The 20,021-nt window shown below is 43.0% G+C and overlaps 1 protein-coding gene across 11 annotated transcripts in view; it reads left to right on the top strand.

Moving 5' to 3' along the window:
* The window catches only part of EPB41L4A (erythrocyte membrane protein band 4.1 like 4A), a 214,602-nt gene that overhangs the window by 158,069 nt on the left and 36,512 nt on the right, over positions 1-20,021 (top strand). For all 11 annotated transcript variants that reach the window (XR_004967774.1, XM_036310756.1, XM_036310760.1 and 8 more), the window contains 2 exons: positions 16,389-16,479; positions 18,899-18,982. Coding sequence is in view for 10 of the 11 variants with exons in the window: in XM_036310756.1 (XP_036166649.1) it covers positions 16,389-16,479; positions 18,899-18,982 (175 nt within the window). In the remaining variant the exon portion in view is untranslated. The remainder of the gene's footprint in view (positions 1-16,388; positions 16,480-18,898; positions 18,983-20,021) is intronic.

Genomic DNA, 20,021 nt, shown 5'->3' with positions numbered 1-20,021 from the left:
CGGGGGAGGGTAGCAAGGGGAGTGAGAGCGAGCTCAGTGGATACCCTGCATTCTCACCACACCTCTGTCCCCGTCACCCCCACCCCAACACCCAGGTAGCCAGTGAGAGGTCGTAGCCCCGAGCCTGGGTGCCATGGGAGGTTGGTTGCCACCACCCACCTCTAGTTGCCCGTCCCAGCCCGGGGCCAGGCCCCGATTAGGTGATCAGGGCATGCCAACCGGGGTGGGGAGGGACCCAGGAGGTTGGCCGCCAGCCCCGAGGAGGAAGCGGGCACTCGCCCCCCTGGGAAAGGGCCATATGTGCCGCCACCCACTCCTGGCTCCCCGTCCCAGCCAGAGGCCCGGCCCTGATTGGGCGAGGGGGGCCTGCTGGCCGGCGGGAGGGACCAGAAGGTTGGCCGGCAGGCCCCATCCAGTGGTTGGGGTCTGCAGGCCGGGGACAGCTTCTGCATTGAGCATCTGCCCCTTGGTGGTCAGTGCACATCATAGCGACTGGTCATTCCAGTCATTCCAGTCATATGGTCACTTAGGCTTTTATATGTATAGGTATCTTAAACCAGCAGTCGCCAACCTTTCAGACCTCATGGACCACCAGTGGTCCGTGGACCATCAGTTGGTGACTGCTGTCTTAAACAATGGTGTATTTTCATCTTTAAAAGAGGATTAAATAATACTGTGTTTAAAAACTAAGATTTTCTGTGAGTGTATTTCACTTTGAATTGAATTACTTCCAGCCTAACTTTTCAGGCCTGTGTTCCACAAAACTGTGATGTGCTTTGGGGACCCAGAGAGAACCTCCCCTTGACAGTGCGTGATTGGGTGGGGATGGATCATTTAGCAGATATCAATGATGCAGTGTTATGGTTGCTGTCACGTATATATGGAGGATGTTGTGAAGGATGGACAAATGTTATTCTGTTTCTTTAAATGTCACATTTTCTCTTTCCTCTAATTCACATGTACTCTGCTGTGAGCCTCATTTGAATCCAGCTGGCAGAGACCCAACCTCAGCCATCTCCTACTCCTCAGGTCATGGTTGGGTTCTAACTTAGAGCAGAATATTTGAAGGGGGCCCTCTTGTCTTCAACTATGTCAGTCACTACTGTGCTCCTTGTCCCAGCCCACCAGGCCCCATGAGGGTGGGCAGTTCTGTGTGAAGCTGGGACACTGCGGGGGGAAGAAGAGGGTTCTTTGGTGAGCCTCTCAGCTTAGGCTTGTCAACCATTGGCTGTTGGTGCCAACTCAGTGTTGACAGGAATCCCCAATTTGTGGTGCGGTGAAGAAGGAAACTGCAAATAGCTCAATTATGATACAGCACGGCTGTGGAGTAGCTCAATAGTGTTATAGCTCAATTATGAAACAGGTTGGATGTGAAACAGCACATCTCCGAGGTGGCTCTCACTCTGCTCTGCCCTCACTCTGCTCTGCCTGGGTCCAGTAAGATACCTTTGGTGTTTCAGCTCCGCCTGGGAAATGCAGTCTCTAGTCTTCAGTGAAAAGGGAAAGTGCCTTTTCCAAGCCCGAGGGAAATTGACTTATATAGAGAGATCTCTGGTCCCTGATTGGTTTGTACTCATGCAAATGAGGACTCCAAATCCTCACAAAATGTCCTGATTGGTCAGAATGGAGCTGCTCTGATTGATCAGTGATGGTACTGATAGGGACCGAGCTGTGTGGCTCTAATTGGATGGGGCAGGGGAGCCTCAGTCCTAATGGTTGAAATACAATTCCAGGAACTCCGTTACAAAGGCTGACGCAGATGGCAGGAACACAGTACAGGCAGTTCAGCGCAGGCTTCTCCCTGAAGGGCGGTTTGCGTGAGAGACCCCTGTGTAGAAAAGGCTGCTGGGCTCTGTTTTTAAAATTTGAGCCCAGTTAACCACCAAAAGCCCTTCTTAGTAGGTATCTTCTTTCTCAGGGTCCACACCTATTAACCAGAAATAGCTGTTGTGTGACCAAAGACCAGTTGTAGCAGAGCAAGTAATTGTCTCAGTGAAGGTGAAATTGGAAAGGGAATTTGACTTAAGACAAAATAATACAAAACAGAAGAACCTATAAAATTGTCGGTCTATTAAGTCAATCATTAGCTATCTATATTGGAATATTATCTAAAGCCAATGAATGATGTTTAGGATTAAGCCTGCCTAGAGAGACCATACTCCCAGTCCCCCTGTAAGACTTTCCTGTGGAAGGAAGGTGAGGGGATGAAATGCTTCGAGGGATTGACCTGCGGGTCATTAGGTCACTGTAGCCCTAAGGCCTCTGTCCCCTTCCCCCCCCTCTAGACAGCCCCTCCTTCCCTGTCCGTTCATCCTTTCACACTGTGTAAGCTTTAGAGCAGCCCCCTGTTCCTGGGACTCATTCATGGGTAGCTGAGCAGGAAAGAAACAATAGCTTTCTTTTTTTAAATTTTGACAAAAAAGCAGAAAGCAGATTTCAAGACATAGAAAAAGTTTCTTTATTAGATTGTACTGTACTTGGTGAACATGGAGTTATGGTTTAAATAGAAGATAGATTTCTTTTAACTGTAATAAGTCTAGCTTTTAATTTGCATAGATTGCATTCTGCTGTTATTCTCTCTAAAATAAAATTTTAGAACTACACTTTCAGGAGTTATTGGCATACATTCTCACCTCTCATTTAACATTTATGTATAATAAAAAGCCAGTTGTGCTAGAAAGGAGACTTTTGCATTTTGTTAGTTTATATCATTAATTTCTAGTGCATGACTTGTAACTCTAGAGGACATTCTTTTATTTCTTCTGAAGTTAAAGAAACTCAGTCAGACTTGATGACTGCTCCCCTTAACCTGCTACTCAGTTCTCTGCAAATTAAAAAACTCTTTGTTTCACCTCTCAGTCAGGAATGCCCTGGTATTGTGTTTAGAATCCGCCAAGGTTAGACCTTGGCAACACTATGAGGAAGTACATTCCAGAACCCAGAGCCTGCACCCAGCCGAGGAGTTCAGCATCAGGGCAGGCGGCCAGAGAATTCTTGCAAATCTAAATGGCTTCTTCTTCTTCTTTTTTTTAAACATAAATTCTTTATTTAAAAAGAGGATATGGTAGCCCTGGCCTGGTAGCTCAGTTGGTTGGAGCATTGTCCCTATATGCCAAGGTTGCGAGTTCAATCTCCAGTCAGGGCACACACAACAAGCAACCAATGAATGCATAAATAAGTGGAACAACAAATTGATTCTCCCAACCCTCACCCCCACCCTCAAAGCAATCAATAAAATTAGCCCTGGCCAGTGTGGCTCAGTTGGTTGAGTATAGTCTCATGCACCAAAATTCGCCAGTTCCATTCCGGTCGGGGCACATGCCTGGTTTTCAGGCTAAATCCCTAGTAGGGGGCATGTTTCTTTCTCTCCCCTGCTCAGGATATAGGGCACAGGCACTTGTACACACGCTGGTACCATTCACACACAGAGAGAAGACATCACCCCCTTTAGCAGTAATTGCCTTCTCACAGGGGTGGAGGTCCAGGTAGTTCTGCCAACAGTTCCAGGTCGTGTTCTGGTTGGGGAAGCAGCTGTCAAAAGGAACAGTCCAGTGGTTCTTGATTTTGATCTTGATGTCTTCTGCATGTTGCTGATTCCTAAAGACGCCCCTGAAGGCGCTTGCAGCTCAGAGACTCCTCAGCAAAGGGACTTCTCCGCCTCTAAATGGCTCCTTAGGAGCGTGGGGGAAAGCCCGAGGTGAGATGAGATGGCAGGAAAGAAAGTGCATATTTGTACAGCCCTTTCTCTGACAAGGTCTGGGCAACTCGTGTGGGTTCTTGAAAGAGGAGCGTCTCTGCTCTAAGTAAGCAGTAAGGATGTAATATTTGGCTATCGTTCATAGTGAGGTGTAAGAAAAGTAATGGGTAAAGCTATTTGCCATGGATGAGCAATGCTATGCTTATGTGAGGCAGTATTTTAAGTTCTTAAAATATCACACTGGTGAATAGTTGTCTTCGGACAACCGAAAAGCAAAGTCGGGAGACATTTTGGCATTCCCACTTGGAATATGTGGAAGGTGCTGAAACACAGTGCCTCAGGGGTCGTGAGAATGACTCCCGATGAGGATGGTTGGTGCGGGTCTGCAAGCAGACAGCTCTGCTCAGGCCAAGCCCACTGTTTCTGTGCAGGCACGTGGACCTGGTGTCCTCAGAACTTCCAGCATTTTAAGGGAAGCAAGGATTTGGGTATTGGTGTAAATTGACCAGAATTTTAAGTATGGGCAGTTAATTTCCTTTTAAAGAAAGTCTCTGTATGCTAAACTGAACATTCCCGAGGGCCAGATATGGCTTGAGGACTGCCTCTGCAGCTTGATCGCTGTTCCACGTGCCCTGGGGTCACTGTGGGGTTCTCCCACATCCTCTGCGAGCATTTCTAAATCAGATTCAACACTGCATGACTCCCCAGCACGAGCACTTTGTGGTTAGTAGGTCAGTTGCCCAACTCCAGGGGATGACGGTGCCACACAGCTCTGGACCCTGTAGGCAATGATTCACATGTGGGTAGCTGACCCTCTGGGTGACCTGGGGTGGGTGCAGCCAAAAGGAGGAGAGACAGAAATGCTCTGATGTAGTGACGTTTTACTTGATGTAGTGTCAGCTCTGGGCTGCTGAGAAATCATAATGTCAAGAAAGTATTAGTAATTATCATACTGAGCACCACTTCTGATTGGTACGTGTGGTATGTGGGATGTCAGTAGAAGCTCACCTTGGCTTGTGGCAATTAGAAATATATTTTTAAACATGTTTCTTAGGCAGACAGAAGGCAAGCTACGTGGGTAGAGACTGGCATGTCAGATCAATACAGTGTGCTCTGGTGAGCTACACGTGATAAATCCAGGTTCAGCCTGGAGTCCATGCCCTAACTGTGGATTATGAAGTCACTTAACCAGCCTAAGCCTCCATGTTTACATCTGTCAAATGAGGATATGATCCCCGCTCAGGGGAGATGTCATGAGAATAGTGTCTGAAATGGGCAGAGTATGGCGCTGACCGCACGCAGAGGCTTGGGACACTTTAGTTTCCTTCTCCCCAGCTAAGAGGAAGCCAGCCTTCTTTTACATGGTGTGGGCCAGTCTCTGAGTCCACCTGTCAGTCTTGGAATTAAATTTACCATATAGTATCAACCTCACATACAAAGGGTACTATGATATATGGAGACAATATGGCCTTAGAGAGCTATGGGTGGAGAGAGTCATTCAAGTACAGGGAATGGGGCATAACAAGGAAAATGAGTACCCCTGCTTCATTTTAGAAGATTCAGTTATAAGCAAGATATGAGGGAAGTGAGCAAGTCAGAGTACCCTCTATATCTAAGCTCTGCTGGCAGATCTCTGAGCCCCCTCCCGCCCCAAAGGCAGCTGCTGGCAGGTGATTTTAGCAGCCCAGAGTGTGACTACTTCTCAGGGTAGCCTTTAGTTCACTGTTTTCTCTGATTTTCACACACCACCCACTCCCTCACTCCGCCATGCTTCTGCTCACTTCTGTTTAGTCCCATGGGGATAGTGTGTGGCTGTGAATGGGAAACAATGAACTCCTCACAGTGCGTTCATAATAATGATGCGATTGCGTGAGAGTTTAAAGCTCACAGAGTTCATCATTCCTTCTTCCAGGTAAGGTGGTTTGCCCTATCCGAAGTAATTAGCTGCTGTGTCTGCATTTTGTGTGTGAAGCAGACAATGGAAACAGAAGACAAAGGCAGGGCAGAGCTGAAAGGACTTGGCGAGGGGAAGCAGAGTTGTTGAATGGAGGAGTAAACAGAAGCCAGGGCTCCAGGTCAGGGATTTCACAAGTTAAATCCTAACCTCACTTCTCCAGCATGAGCAGACCTGTTGCTGTGTTTGTCACCACAGAGATGGCAAACTACCCAAACATTTGAATTTGTGTCAGTCTGATTCTGTGGTCCCACAATGTCTGCCCTGAAAGGCCAGGTCTCCGGAGGAGCTCCACAGGAGGAAGAATGTTGATAACTAACAGTTACTGAGCATCACGGTGTGCCTGGCACTGTGCTGGGCACCCCACAGATAGTTATCTCACTCATTTCTTTAGAAGATGCCATGCCTCTCAGTGTACAGGTGAAAAGACAGAGGCTGGCACTTGTCCAGGGCCCCAGAGCTAGAATTTTAACTCAGATCAATTAGAGTGTACAATGTCAACAAGAAAAAAAAACAACTGTGATAAATTTGTATGTGTGATATGGAATGATTTTCAGTATAGAGTATAAGCAAGGCAAAAAAAAAGTGTCGCAGCATGTAATACATTCCCGTTATATAAGAAGACAAAAGTTTGAAATGGGAGGATATGCATGCATATATATAATCTACTGAGATATGGCGCAGATCTGTGATTCTACTTTCTCTTCGCCCTGACTGTAAGGATTCCAGCTGAGGAGTTTTAAATTGCCTCTGGGCAGATTATATAAGCCTTTGCACATGGCATAGTGCGAGGAAAACAATAGTTGTACCTGATCTGAGTAGATGCTGGAAACCTTTTATTATTTTGCTTTTTTTTTAAAAAAAAATCATCACTTCAGAAGTCTTATAGACTTGTAAAAAATATCTTCCCAGATTACAAAATGCATTTTTGTCATTGGAAAGATACAATATTTTTCCATAGAAAAGTAAAGCAGGTTCTTTAAAACTCCAGTTCAAGTGACACTCTTATTGATACATTGAATGAAATTAACTGCGACAACCTTTGCATCAATACAGCTTTTCAAATTGTTCTTTTAGTCCAAATTAACCAGATGCATCTGGGTTTTTTCCTTGTTGGTTAAATTCATAGTTAGTCATTAGTGCTGTCCTGCTGGGAATGGATAAAAAGAGGCCTTTCAGGTTGGTTTTTGTGTCTATGCCTTTGCCTTTGACTTCTGTGCCACAGTAACTGGAGAACCTGATTGGCCCCACCCTTCCTTTGTGGTGTCAGTTCATGGTTCTGCCATAAAATAAAGGTTCTGCCTTGATTTTACTAACCATTTAGGCAAATTTCCCTGCCTTCTCACCCCACTTTCTTCTTTTTAGACAGGGGTTCGAGAGTTTGCCCATGATCTATTGCAGCTTCTCTTTTGAGATAGATCTCTGAGGCAGATGGCATCGGAGAATTCCACACCTTTGTTTTACTGTCAGAATCAGGATTCATGGGGGTGATTCCTCTGCCAGCATTTCCTTCAGACGTTGAGAAACGTGGGATTAATTTCTGTGGTTCTGCCTTCTTTACTTATTGGTATCAGTATGAAAACTGGAGTTCCCGGGTTCAGGGTTATTTTGGTAGGTGTAGGGAGAGGAGGTGAAACAGGTAAGAGAGGAGGGAATTACTTTCATTGTGGAGTAGGTACCTTGGGTTGGCACTTTGAACAATGCACTATGCTGATCTTGGGACCAAGAGTCCTATAGAGGTGACAGGACAGCCCTCTGTAACGGTGGCCTTGCCTCCTCCCTTCTCTCCTGGCATGAGAGTTTAGACCAAATGAGGAAAACACCCAGAGAAGCTGGAATTGGAGCCCAGAGGATGAGCCCCTCAGCTGGGGAGAGCTGTGCCTTTTAGGGATGCTATTGCAAGAATACTTCTGCTAGTATAAGAAGCTGGTTTGCAAACAGTCTCACTGCGACAAACACTAAAGGACCATGCAGCACTGAGGGGAGGATGGGGGAGAAGACCCAGGTAGCCACGACTTCTAGTCTGAGATCCTACTGTGTCTTTAGGATGCATCCCTAAGTTAAGCTGCTTTCCTTGCAACTAAACAATGAATCCTTTTGGGAAGCCCCTGGGGAAGGTAGATGGTATTCTGATTTCACTCCTAAGGAAACTGAAGCTCAGAAACATTAAATACTTATTCAAGGTTACACAGCTAGTAAGAACAGCGTCAGGATTCAAACTCAGGTCTTTAGAAGAAACATGTTTGGAAAGCAAATGGAAGATAAAAAAGGTGAAAGGCTGCCTGCCCTAGCCCGTTTGGATAGAGTGTCAGCCTGTGGACTGAAGGGTCCCAGGTTCTATTCCAGTCAGGGCACATGCGTGGGTTGTGGGCTCGATCCCCAGTAGGGGGGCATGCAGGAGGCAGCCGATCAGTGATTCTCTCTCATCATTGATGTTTCTATCTCTCTCTCCCTCTCCCTTCCTCTCTGAAATCAATAAAAATATATTTTTTAAAAAGGTGAAAGGCCTAGAATTATTTGAAAATACCCGTCCTCTGCTTTTCTCATTATTATGAGATTTGTTTACTCTGCTAGGTCTTCTTGTTTCTGCAGGGATGCTTGAGCAGACAGTTCGTTCTGCTCATTTACAGAAGAGCAACAGTGTTAATTGCAAGGAGCCTTAGGTGCAGCACAGCGGGTGTGTGTTTGTTCAAGGATGTTTTCCTTTGTCGACACTCTTCTCTTCTGCCTTAAAGATGATGTTTATTTTCATCCTGTAAAAGACTTATTAATTGTGGCAACCCTGGTTAGATTTTCCTCTAAAAAGTTAATGTTTCCACTCTTCCTAGGAGTATGTAGCATTCCATGCATAGCTACCAAAATTAGAAAAGCAAGCAAGGCTAAAGGCCTATTGTATATCTGAGTTAACTATCATAGTTTTAGTGAGTTGCCAGGAGTGTCACTTTTTCTCCCCCTTCTCATTCAACAAAAATTTATTGAACTCCTCTTTCGCTTAAGACCTGTGGCATTGTGATTTATAATAAGAAATCTGTGTTTGGTCTTAATCCCTGTACCTGACACAAAGCTACTAAACCTCTTGGAATTTCCTTGATAAGAACTGTGAAGGTGAAAGGAGTGACTTTTGTTACTCATGACAAATTCCTTTTAACCACAAAGGAGTTTATGTTGATAGGTGACTTCTGGAAAGCCTGAAGGATGGGGGTGTCTGCCAGGGAATCAACTCTGTGATCAGGGAGGGGGAACTTTCAGTGCCACCCATGATTTCCAGGAAGCGGGGGGGGGGGGCAGGAGGCTGAATCAAGTACCAATGGCTGGGGAGTTAATCAACCATGTCTCTGTACTGAAGCCTCCATAAAACCCGAAAGGACAGGGCCCTGGGGGGTGGTGAACACATGGCGATGCAGGAAGAGTGGTGCCCTCCTATGGACCTGGCCCTGTGCATCTCTTTCATCCGACTGTTCCTCAGTGATACCCTGTAATAAGCCAGCAATCCAGGAAGTAAACTGTCTTCCTGAGTTCTCTGAGCTGCTCTAGCAAATTAATCGAACTTGGGGAGGGGTACAGGGGAGCCTCTGACTTATAGTCAGTTGGCCAGAAGCATAGATAACGCCCTGGACTTTCCACTGGTGTCTGAAGTGGGGACAGTCTTGTGGAGGATTTGGGGGAGTGCAAGAGTACTACCTGTTAGGTGGCTCAGGAGGCGGCGTAGGAAATAGAGTCGAGTCAATCAGAAAAGAAAAAAAAGGAAAGGTTTTATTCTGCGTCCCCGGGGGACCCACGAACCCCAAAGACAGGGCCAGTGGATTCGCGCCCACAGGGAGGGGGGGCTTTGTTTTATACTGCAATTGGGTGAGGGGCAGGGACATGAACTGAGGAAGTTCCTGCCGCAGGGGTCGGCAGGGTATTCAGGAAGGAGTCAGTATCTGTGTGGGGGTCGTTGTGGATACCAGGGAGAAGCTGGTATCTGTGTCTGGCACGCTGATCTGTTAGAAATTCCAGGGAGGGTCCATTATCTCCTCACGCATCTGCATGCATCTGATCCTGGGCTCTCTCCGACCTAACACTACCAGGATAGTGTGTGAGCGCTTACTCAACTCTCTTCCTTCACACTGAGTCCTCACATCACAGGAAGAAGAAACTTGGTGTCCAGGTGATTTGCCACACCTCCTGATCCCAGCCAGCCATCCACAAAGGGGTGTTGTCATTGGGCCTGAGAGGGCTGGAAGGAAAGATGCGTGTTCCTTTGCTGTTATCACATCCGGCATCCCCTCCAGCATACACAGGTGTAGACAGGCTACAAGTTCTTCAGATAGCAGAACCCTTTCATTCTACTCTGAAGGTCTTAAGGGAGTGAGCAGATGCCTTCCCAGGCGCAGAAGTGCCTTTCCTGTTTTTGAACCTGGCATTCTGACCCACAGGGAAGGATGCCTGTGACCACCTGTCCCTCAGTGTGTGCCTCTGCAGCACAGGTGGAGGGGCAGAGGACGAAGTGCCTTTATTTTCACCTGACTCACACTCCCAGGTTGATCATTTTGGTCATGAGGAAAGCAGAGGGACCCAGGAGAGTGCTGGGTCAGGGAAGAAGAAACTGGAAGCGGACCAACCACGGAAGGGTTGTTCGTGCATAGACAGATTTTCCCAGCATCTTTCTCATCCACACCCATGCTTTATAATCTACCCTCCAGCTTTTTAGCAGAATGCCTTGTTTGATCTTGTACTTGACATGTTACAAAATCAGTGTCTTAAAGGTCTGTGTGTTTGTGGTAAAGAGGTAACCGTGCTTAAATACCACCCTGGAGATTTAGAAGGCAGAAACTCTAAAGCGAGGCAGGGGGCCTGGCTCTCTTTCAGACGAGTGGGCTGATGTCAGGCATTTGAACTTTAAAGAAAGATGTTGGATTCAGAAACACCTCTACTTTTCAAATTGTGTGTTTGGAAATTCAGTTTGGTTTACCTAAATTAATAAGCGTTCTGCCAAGTATAAACCCTTTCATGATGATAGGAAAAAATATACATATGTAAGATTTTCTTGATCATTTTACTTTTGACCATAATTTGTGGTGTTAGGAAAATATTTGTTTAAATTTGCTAATTTGCTATACCATATGCCATTTTTTTTTCTATAATATTCAGTCTAAAGTCAGTTGAAACCAAAGCAGAGTGACTTTGTACTGTCAGTGTGAGAAATAGAACTAAAATATATTTCCATTTATTAGCTCATTCTTAATTCATGAATATCAGATTTCTTCTGAGAAGTTGTACTAAGTTAGATAACATTAAATCAGATTGGCTTAACTGAAACATAACCATCTGTTGTATTGGGAATCGCTGTAATTGTCCTGGCTGTTTGTTATTTGCTTCAAGCATCAGATATAGAGGGTTTGGTTTTTTTGTTTGTTTGCATGTTTCTTTCTTCTTAAGTTTAAAGAAGAGAAGATACGTGATTAACTAAGATAAAATTTTAGCTAAAATTTACAAATGTATCGTATTATAGAATTCTTAAAATGAAATTATTTATAATCTTGCTTTTCTTATTGGCTACTTGTCCTTTTCCCCATATAACAAAATAAGGCATTCTTACTTGCAAATATAAATTTATTTCATTTAAATGTCACATATTTATCCTCCATGTCCACTCTGTAAATTAAAATCAGTGGCAGCATTTAGATAACATCAAAGATTTAATTTAGGTTGACAGGTGTCAAATTGGGTTATACATTGTGAGACTTAAAACTATATAAATGCAAAGTGGTTTTATAATTGAGAATCCATGTATATTCATCACCAGATCTTGACATCACAGAGATGACTTTTGAGAACTGCCCCCAGATCAAGCAGCTAATAGACCCTGGAGAGTTGATCTGTTTCTGTCAGCTCCTCTTCCTGACCAGAAGGCCAGGGTCAAATGTGAGCAGGGCCAAACCCCACAAAAGCCTGGCAGCGGTCCCATGCACGCAGGCTGGAAGCATTTGCATTCAGGGTGTAAAAAAATGAACAAACAAGAGACCATGGGACATTGGCATTGCAGTGTCTTCACAACTGCAGGGAATTGTGTGGGCCCCTATGAAGCTATGGTGATAACAGTCCAGAGACAAAAATGATCACAGTTCATGAGCTAGATTTGCCTCTTAATTAACTATAGCAGTCCCCTGATAAACATATTCTTCCCAACGTGAGCAGCCTCTTGAAATGAAGTCCTTTGTGTTTTTAATGTGAACAATATATAAAATGAATCGGATGCTCCTGACTAATTCTAAATGGCCTTGCCACAGTTATATTTCATTTTATCTAAAATAAAATACAGATTTTCTAAGGAGCCTTGATAATCACATGTCAGTAACTGATCTTTGTTATAAACGATCTGTGACTGTCATTACAAGAGCAGTGCGCTACAGCACAAGGCTGCACTGAAAGCTCCGAGAAGTAGCCCATCCTGCAGGATGGGGCACATGTCTTATTGTCCTGCATTTCCCATACTACCATCTTCAGGTTTTTGGTTTTTTTTTCTCATCTTTTGGCACTTTTTAAACATAACATAATTATCCTGAAATTTTCCCTTCTAGTGGAAAAAATAGCAGAAATAGAAAAAAAAAAATCCTTTTACAATAATGGACCTTCATTGAAAACCTACTACTGTGCTGTCAGTCATGGGGAGAGGGCACAGTGGTGTGTCCTTCATTTTATTGCAACTTTGAGGCCTTATAAAATACATGTCATGGGGACGTAACGTACAGCATGGTGACCACAGTTACCAATACTGTATTGCATATTTGAAAGTTGTTAAGAGAGTAGATCTTAAAAGTTCTCATCACAAGAAAAAAAAAAATTGAAATTATATGTGGTGATGGATGTTAACCAGACATAGTGTGGTGATCATTTCACAGTGTATACAAATATGGAATCCTTATGTTGTTAACATAATGTTATATGTGAACTATACCTCAATGAAAAGATTTTGAGGCCTTATTAACTTTTATTAAAAATTTAAAAAGTAATAATTTTATTGTGTATGTTATACATATTTTATGAAATGAATACATAATGCTTTCTGCTTCTAGATATTTTAGATGGAAACTGACTCTGACTTTATCTAAAAGAAGAAGTTGTCCCAAAGGGAGTGGTTTGTGTAGTGTAGGAAAATTGCCTCATTGTTATATTTCTGGAGGTGGGGAGTGGTTAACTAGCCATTCACTTTATAATAGTTTATTAAACTGTTCATATATGTGTGATACATTCTTTTCAGTGGTCAGTTATAATTTACAATGAAAAAGGAATGGGGGAAAAAGATTTCACCAACCTCAAAATATCTCCTGGAACAGCTAAATTACATTGTTATCAGTTATTTTAGTTAATACATGGCTTCTCCTTTTCCTCTTTGAAATGGAACTAGTCTGTGGCCAATAATGCATGAAGACATGAGCCCTTTAGTGTTTAGGGCTTATCAGATCCCGTCTTCTCTGTAGCCCAAGAATCTGAGCTAATGTGGAAGGGATGGTTCTGGAGGAGGTATGATGACGGGAGAAAAAGTTGGCAATGGATGTCAGCAAAATGGAAAGTCAGTGAACTTAAATAATGCATAACTTATATTTCCCACCCTTTCATATTTCCGTAACCAACACATAACCTAGCCTTACTGAATTGCTTAGCTCTCTTTTTAAATGGTAGTATGGGGAAAATCATACTAATTTAACTTAATTAGGAAGATGATTAAAAAAAATACAGTGTTAAGAGTATAGTTATTACTTTTTTTTTAGTTATTACTTTTAAATGCACATTTAGTAATGTAAGTATTACCTAATTAAGGCTTTTTAAGAACCCTATACCATGAATAGAAAAGAATAAATTTTAGTTTGCATCTGACTATTATATGAATGGATACTTCATAAGTGCTCCCAGTAAGTTATTGCTTGGAAGTAGTTTTCCCTCTGTAAGTCTGTTTTCCTCATAAGGTTTTTAAAACCCAGGGTTGTCCATTTGATAGCGTTGTAGAGTAGGGAAATACGAATGAACAAATTTGTTATTAGTAGTCCACTGTTTTCAATATAAATGAGCCATAAATTAGATTGTGTTACTGACAATAGCTTAACTCATTTATGCTGTGCATGTGAGAATTATGACTCCTGTGTTAATAAAATAGTCCTGACAGTCGAATAGTTTATTTTGAAGAAGCCTACTGCTTGTGAGTGTCTGAGAGAGCCTGTGTGTGTGTCACACACTCCCTCCAGAAATTATTTTGGAAAACCATCCATCTAGTGTTTCATCTTAAAAATTATGATTTGGATGTTGTGAATAACCAAGTATTGGTTTCTTTAAGAAAAATATATGCACACGTTTAGTTTGAATTTTTTTCTATTTAAAAATATCCCTCAGTTGTTTGTCTACCTGCTTATTAGTTTTTTGGAAGATTTGGATGGGAGAGGTGAAAGTGATTAAGTACCTTACTTTCCCCAAGGTGATTAGTTGTTAGACTAAGAAAAGACTAATCAGTCTGAGGAGATGGGGATTGGAGCAAACCTAGGCTTATTCTGAAGTGGGTGACACCGTGCTTCGTTACCATGATGTTCACCTTGACTTGGTGCTTCCTTGGTTGGAGTTACTGGCACTGGTATTGGTCTCTCTGCTGCACTTCCTCCTCCCCCCAGTCTGGGAAAACAGTCCGAGGTACATGAAGGTCCCTTTCATTTATATGAATTCATACTATCTGCTGAGAACAATACCAAATTAAAAAAACATTTATTTGGAACAATGTCTGGGCCCCAAGTGAGTTAATCCCTCCTGCAACTGCCCCAGGGCCATCCCACATAGACTTCCAACTTCCAGAAGCAGCTCCAGCTCAGATTTGTGCCTGTAGTTTTGGGAATCTGCCCCTATGACTTTATTAATGGCCATGGCCAAATAGACAGTGACTGGCCATTGCCGTACCTGATAGCACTTAGGGTAGTTCAAGGGAATTGCTTGTGTCCCACTTATCATGAACTTTCCTGTGAAATTTCCCATCGGCTCCAGTGTTGTTCTTTCCTCGTGCCTGGGTTCTGAAGGTCGCTTTAGAACGAGTGGCCTTTAATGCCACGTGCATTTTCAGGCTCACCTTTCCGTTTCAGGGCTACAAAATAGGAGCCAACATCAGGTATTGAATTCATGTCAAGTTCCTTAGAATAGTAGTTTTTGGACCTCTTATTTGAAACCACTGTTTGTTTCCTCTGTCCGGGGTTATTCATTAATGTTTGCCTTTCCTGATGGGTAGCCAACCAATGTGCCTACAAACTGCTCTGTAAAGAATTGCCACCTGGGGTGGGGGTGCTCAGTGTGGTCTTCTGGTCTCAGTTGCCCTGGAGAGAAAAAACTCTCCTCTTAGTTGGCGATAGGATGTTCTCTTCACTGGACATTCTTTCCACTTATTTTCTAGAGAGTCTGTCTCCTAGTGGACCCTTTATTTAGACAGACTTTTTAACAACCTGAGGGTGGGGCACAGAGCACACATGGAACGCCATGTGGTGGAGCAGCTGTCTCTGGGGCCACACTGCTAGGTTTCAAAGCCCCTCCCCGCCCCACCACACACACACACACACACACACACACACACACACACACACACTCATAAGCTGTGGGACCTTGGGAAAGACATTTTTAAAGTCTTTAAAAATGGGCTAGTATTAGTATTTACTTACATGATTATTTTGAGGATTACATGAATAAAGAGATGTGAAGTGCTTGGAATAGCACATAGTACGTGCTCAATAAATATCAGCCCTTATTAGCATCACAAATTCATCTCATGACTCGAAAACCACTTGTGGTTAGTGGTGATGACACTTATTATCAAACTGTGGTTGTCCCCCTACAAGATGCCTTTCTGAGGTAGACACGCCTGTATGACACAGAGTTTACTGAACAAGGACTCTGGCCTCCCTTCACTGGTTTCCCCTGCACCAACCCAGTGAGGTACATGTCAACCTGCAGGCTTATCAGCCTCTGTTCCGAGAATGGGGTCCAGACTTCCTAGTGGGCTTAGCCCTTTCACTTAGCTCCCTTTGAATCCTGATTTCCATCGCATCTGCTGGGGCTCCCTCTGCTGGTCCACCTAGCATATATGCAAATTCTTGGAGTAGCAGCTTTTACAAAGTTAGTTTTAGGCTTTTAAGGAACATTTGCACAAACAAATTTGAAAACATTTGTGTGTGTGTGTGTGTGAGCGAGTGATACAGATTGCATCAATATTACTCTTTTTTGCCATTTGTATAATGAGTTGGGATATTTTCCTATTTTCAGTTTGAAAATGTGTTGTTGTTTGCTTTGTTTGATAGAATGGGAGCTATCATGGCATGCCAACAAATGTAACTTCTTTACAACGTAGTCATCAATTTTTACCTTATATATTTCAAGGTATAGCACTAAGGATTTTAGAATCTTATTTTTAACAGTCGAAAGCAAAGACTTTCTCATGATGTAGGGAGTTAATTCTTTAAGTGGCAAAAGGTCCCATTTTAAGAGAGGTGCCAGAACCTAGACCCCATAGGATGTGGTTATGTTGAGGATTGAGGGTTGGGTTTTTTTGCATCCAGAAAACAGCACCTCAGATTTATTGTTCGACTCATTATTATTTGGAATTGTAATTTATCAGTACAATGTGCCATGACAGCCCGAAAATTGCATTTTAAAGTAACTCTTTTGCTTCTTTGTGTTTTCCTGATCACTTTATTCTCCTCCCTTCCGTGTTTTCCTCTTCTTTGCTCCTAGGATCAAACAGCATAAACCGGGTAACTGCAAACATGGAAAATGGAGAAAATGAAGGAACAACTAAAATTATTGCACCTTCACCAATAAAAAGGTCAGTCAATTAACCGGAGGAACATAACACTGTATATTTTCACGAAGATGAATTTTCCTGAGAGCAAGGTGACGAATCTCTTCACTTTGGTAATTCAGTAGTACTTTCGATCAAAATAGTCTGGGGCCAAAGGATATTTTAAAATGCCAGCGAATTATGCCACATCAGGACCTGCCTGCCTCGTTTGAAGGAGACACCCTGCTGTCACAGCGTGCCGCTCTCAGAGGGAATCGGAGGTTGGCGTTCTCGGCAGCAGAGTGAAAAGTCCATGTGATTTTTTAAATGGTGAGATGTGATGGACTAACTCAGACCTGTGAAATAAAGTGGATGATATTCATGTTTAATGTACTGTGTTCATTACGGCGGTGCACTAAGCTGTGGCCCCGGGAAGCGGGCTTATAGCATTTAGAGGCGCGGGGCTTCAGAAGGCAGTGATTGCATATGTATGAAGAGTGGTCATGGTCCTCGCGTCCATTTTCCCAGCAGCATTCCCCAGAGGAAAAACCTTCCTTGCTATGTTACATGGACTGTTTCCCTGGAAGATCAGCCTTGTTCTCTAACACACAATTTCAGTGTCCTTTTTTCCTGTCCCCAGTGATGTTCAGGGGACAGCGTTTTAGACGTACACTGAGCAGCGTTCAGCCCCGTGCTTTCTCTCTGGAGACGGCTGCCCACCCATCTTGGAGAGGTCCAAGCTGTCAGAAACGCGTGACCTGGAAAGACTTCTGAGGTCACCTGCTCCATCTTTGTTAGTAAATAAGGGGGTCTTCATTCAGCTGGATTGTGACTGCTTGGAGAAATACTGTTCATAATTTCTCAGCAAAATAATTTCAAGATAAGAGGGTTCTTATATCAAGTTGCAATGTTTTTCCCAGGGTTTTGATTTCATTTCCGTTTGTTTAGTTTTAGAGCACTCCCTACAGATTCTCTCTTTGGAATGATAAGTTCTTTGCCTTTGCAGACACTTTAGTTTACTGTGCTTCCCTTAATCAGCCTCACAGCTGTGGACAGAGTCAGCTTAATCTGTATGTACAGAGTGTGTGGTGGGAAGTCTAACAGAAGATCAGTAATCTTCCATGAAATTCAGATCCCAAGCTTTTTAGAATGTATAGAAGCAGTTCAATCTCTTTTGTAATTGCATTCTTGCCAAGGACTGATACCTAAAGGGCTGCCAGAATTTTCCCACTCAAGCTTTAGATGAGAAATAGCTTAGGGGGCAGTTAACTCGCCACCCAGGGTGTCATTGTTCTTTAACTTCTGCCTACTCTCCCAATTCCCCTTTCATCTTGCTACTCCCTTTCTCAATCTCCCTTGTCTCGCCTCGCCTTTTCTCCTGACTTATTAAACACACGCGCGTGTGTGCACACTTTCCACTGTTGTATTAAACATCTAGCATATTTATTACTTTGCCTCATTTCAAAAGTAAGCTTTTACTTTGGAAATTTGATCTTCCAAAGGTTTTTAACCTTTCTAAAAAGAACACATTCTTCACTATAAAACCTACTACTTACTACCTACTAATACTATGAGTGATGTGCTTTCGTCAAATATATTTTTAGATTTATATTCCTGTGTGGTTATAATATCCTAGGGTGCAAGTTTATTTTCATATTTTGAAATGACCTTGTCGTTTTTTTCTCTCTCCTTTTTCTTGGCTGATATAAAGAACCCTGCTAGGACCATGTTTGAAGACAGTATGTAGAGGATTCCTCAGAGAGCCAGGGTTAAAGTGCATGAGTTCAGTAGCTCTCTTTTGGAAGCTGAGACTCCCGGGAAGTGAGAGGAGGCACTCCCCCACCGGTGACGAAGGCTTCTAAGAAGTCCCTTCCTGGTGTCTCCCCTGTGTTTCTAAAACAATTTGTTGGGATGGAATAACAACTCAGATATATTTACATTCTTAGGGCAGAAAGATGATACTTGGTCAGGAAATAGCATTGAAAGTCATTCTGATTTGGAAGGATGATGCCAAGGAAGGCGGAAGCTGAGAGCAGGGAAAGGTCAGTGGGGGCAGCCTGAACCTGCTCAGAGCCGACTGCCCTGCACAGCTTCAGACCCACACCCAGAGCCAGGGGTCTCTGACCACCTTGAAAAGAGGGAGCCAGCCACACAAGCCTGGATGCCTGTGCTCCCTGTCCTGCAGGTGGGCTCTCTTGAAAGTTTCTTAACAATGGATGACCTGGCTCCTGTTCACTTAAAGCAGTAAAACCAGAAAGAAAAAGGGGGAAAGACACAAAAGTACTTGCTGGAGACATGTATTTTTGTAGGAAAATCATACTCTTTTTGGAATGAGTCATGGGTATAAATAAACACATTTTTAAACATTTGTTAAATAATTTTACTGAAGAAATAAGTTTGTGAGTTAACTTCCTTTTATTTTCTAGTTAATTTGTGTTTCATACTTTTTTTTTTTAAATTAAAGCTTTAAGAAAGCCAAGAATGAAAATAGCCCTGATATCCAAAGAAGCAAACCTCACGCGCCATGGGAAGAAAATGGCCCCCAGAGGTAAGGAGATCTTTGTTTTCTAAAGGAGAACAGTAGGGAAGGGGTTAGCAGTTGCCTCTATCAAATAATAGAATCCACCTGCTTTGTGGCAGGTCAGGACTAGCTCTGGGCCAGGCAGTCAGATTCCTACATCAGCGTGACCGGGAACTTGTGAAGTGGAGATCAACAGGATGTGTCCCAACATGGAACTCTCTCCTGGAAAGACAGAGAGGAAACTAGTGTATATTAAGAAACTGCCTTGGAAGGTCATCGTGACGGTTTAGAGCAGTGGTTCTCAACCTTCCTAATGCCGAGACCCGTTAATACAGTTCCTCATGTTGTGGTGACCCCCATTTCATTGTTTCATATTGAACATAATTAAAGCATAGTGATTCATCACAAAAACAATTTGTAATTATATATGTGTTTTCCGATGGTCTTAGGCGACCCCTGTGAAAGGGTCGTTCAACCCCCAAAGGGGTCGTGACCCACAGGTTGAGAACCGCTGGTTTAGAGTGAGATGATGTATTTCGGGAAACTCTAAATGAAATGTAGTAATGATACTTCCTCCAGTTTCATAGTTCTTATAAAAACTTGAGTTGAAATCTGTAGCTGATGAATAGTAATTCTAGAAGACATAAAAATATATATTTAGTTTCTTTTGTTCATAACTATCAAAGCAGCGACATACTTGCATTATAACTTCCTGGGCACATCCTTACAATGGTTTCGGGTATGACTACTCAGGGGTTCAAATCCTAGTTCTGTACTTTCTAGCTACTTTACTTGGGATGAATGAAACATTCTGTATTTCTCTTATCTTTTTTGTTAAATGGGTCTAATAATTGTACTTCAGTGCTTAGGGTTAATATGACTATTCGCTAAGATAATGAATACAAAGTTTTGAGCTTGGTCAGCGCCTGGCAGGTGGTAGGCTCATCATAAATGCAATTCATTGTTGTAATTATTCCTGTCCTTTGTGTCTGTTCATTTCTCATTGTTGAAGGCCACCAAGAAAAATCCATTCCTGCAAAATAATGACCTGTATGATGTGTTTTAC

The sequence above is a fragment of the Myotis myotis genome, unplaced genomic scaffold, assembly GCF_014108235.1.
Source record: "Myotis myotis isolate mMyoMyo1 unplaced genomic scaffold, mMyoMyo1.p scaffold_m19_p_5, whole genome shotgun sequence".
Lineage (NCBI taxonomy): Eukaryota > Metazoa > Chordata > Mammalia > Chiroptera > Vespertilionidae > Myotis > Myotis myotis.
The sequence above is the reverse complement of the archived record's forward strand: the minus strand, read 5'-3'. Positions and strand labels throughout refer to the sequence as shown.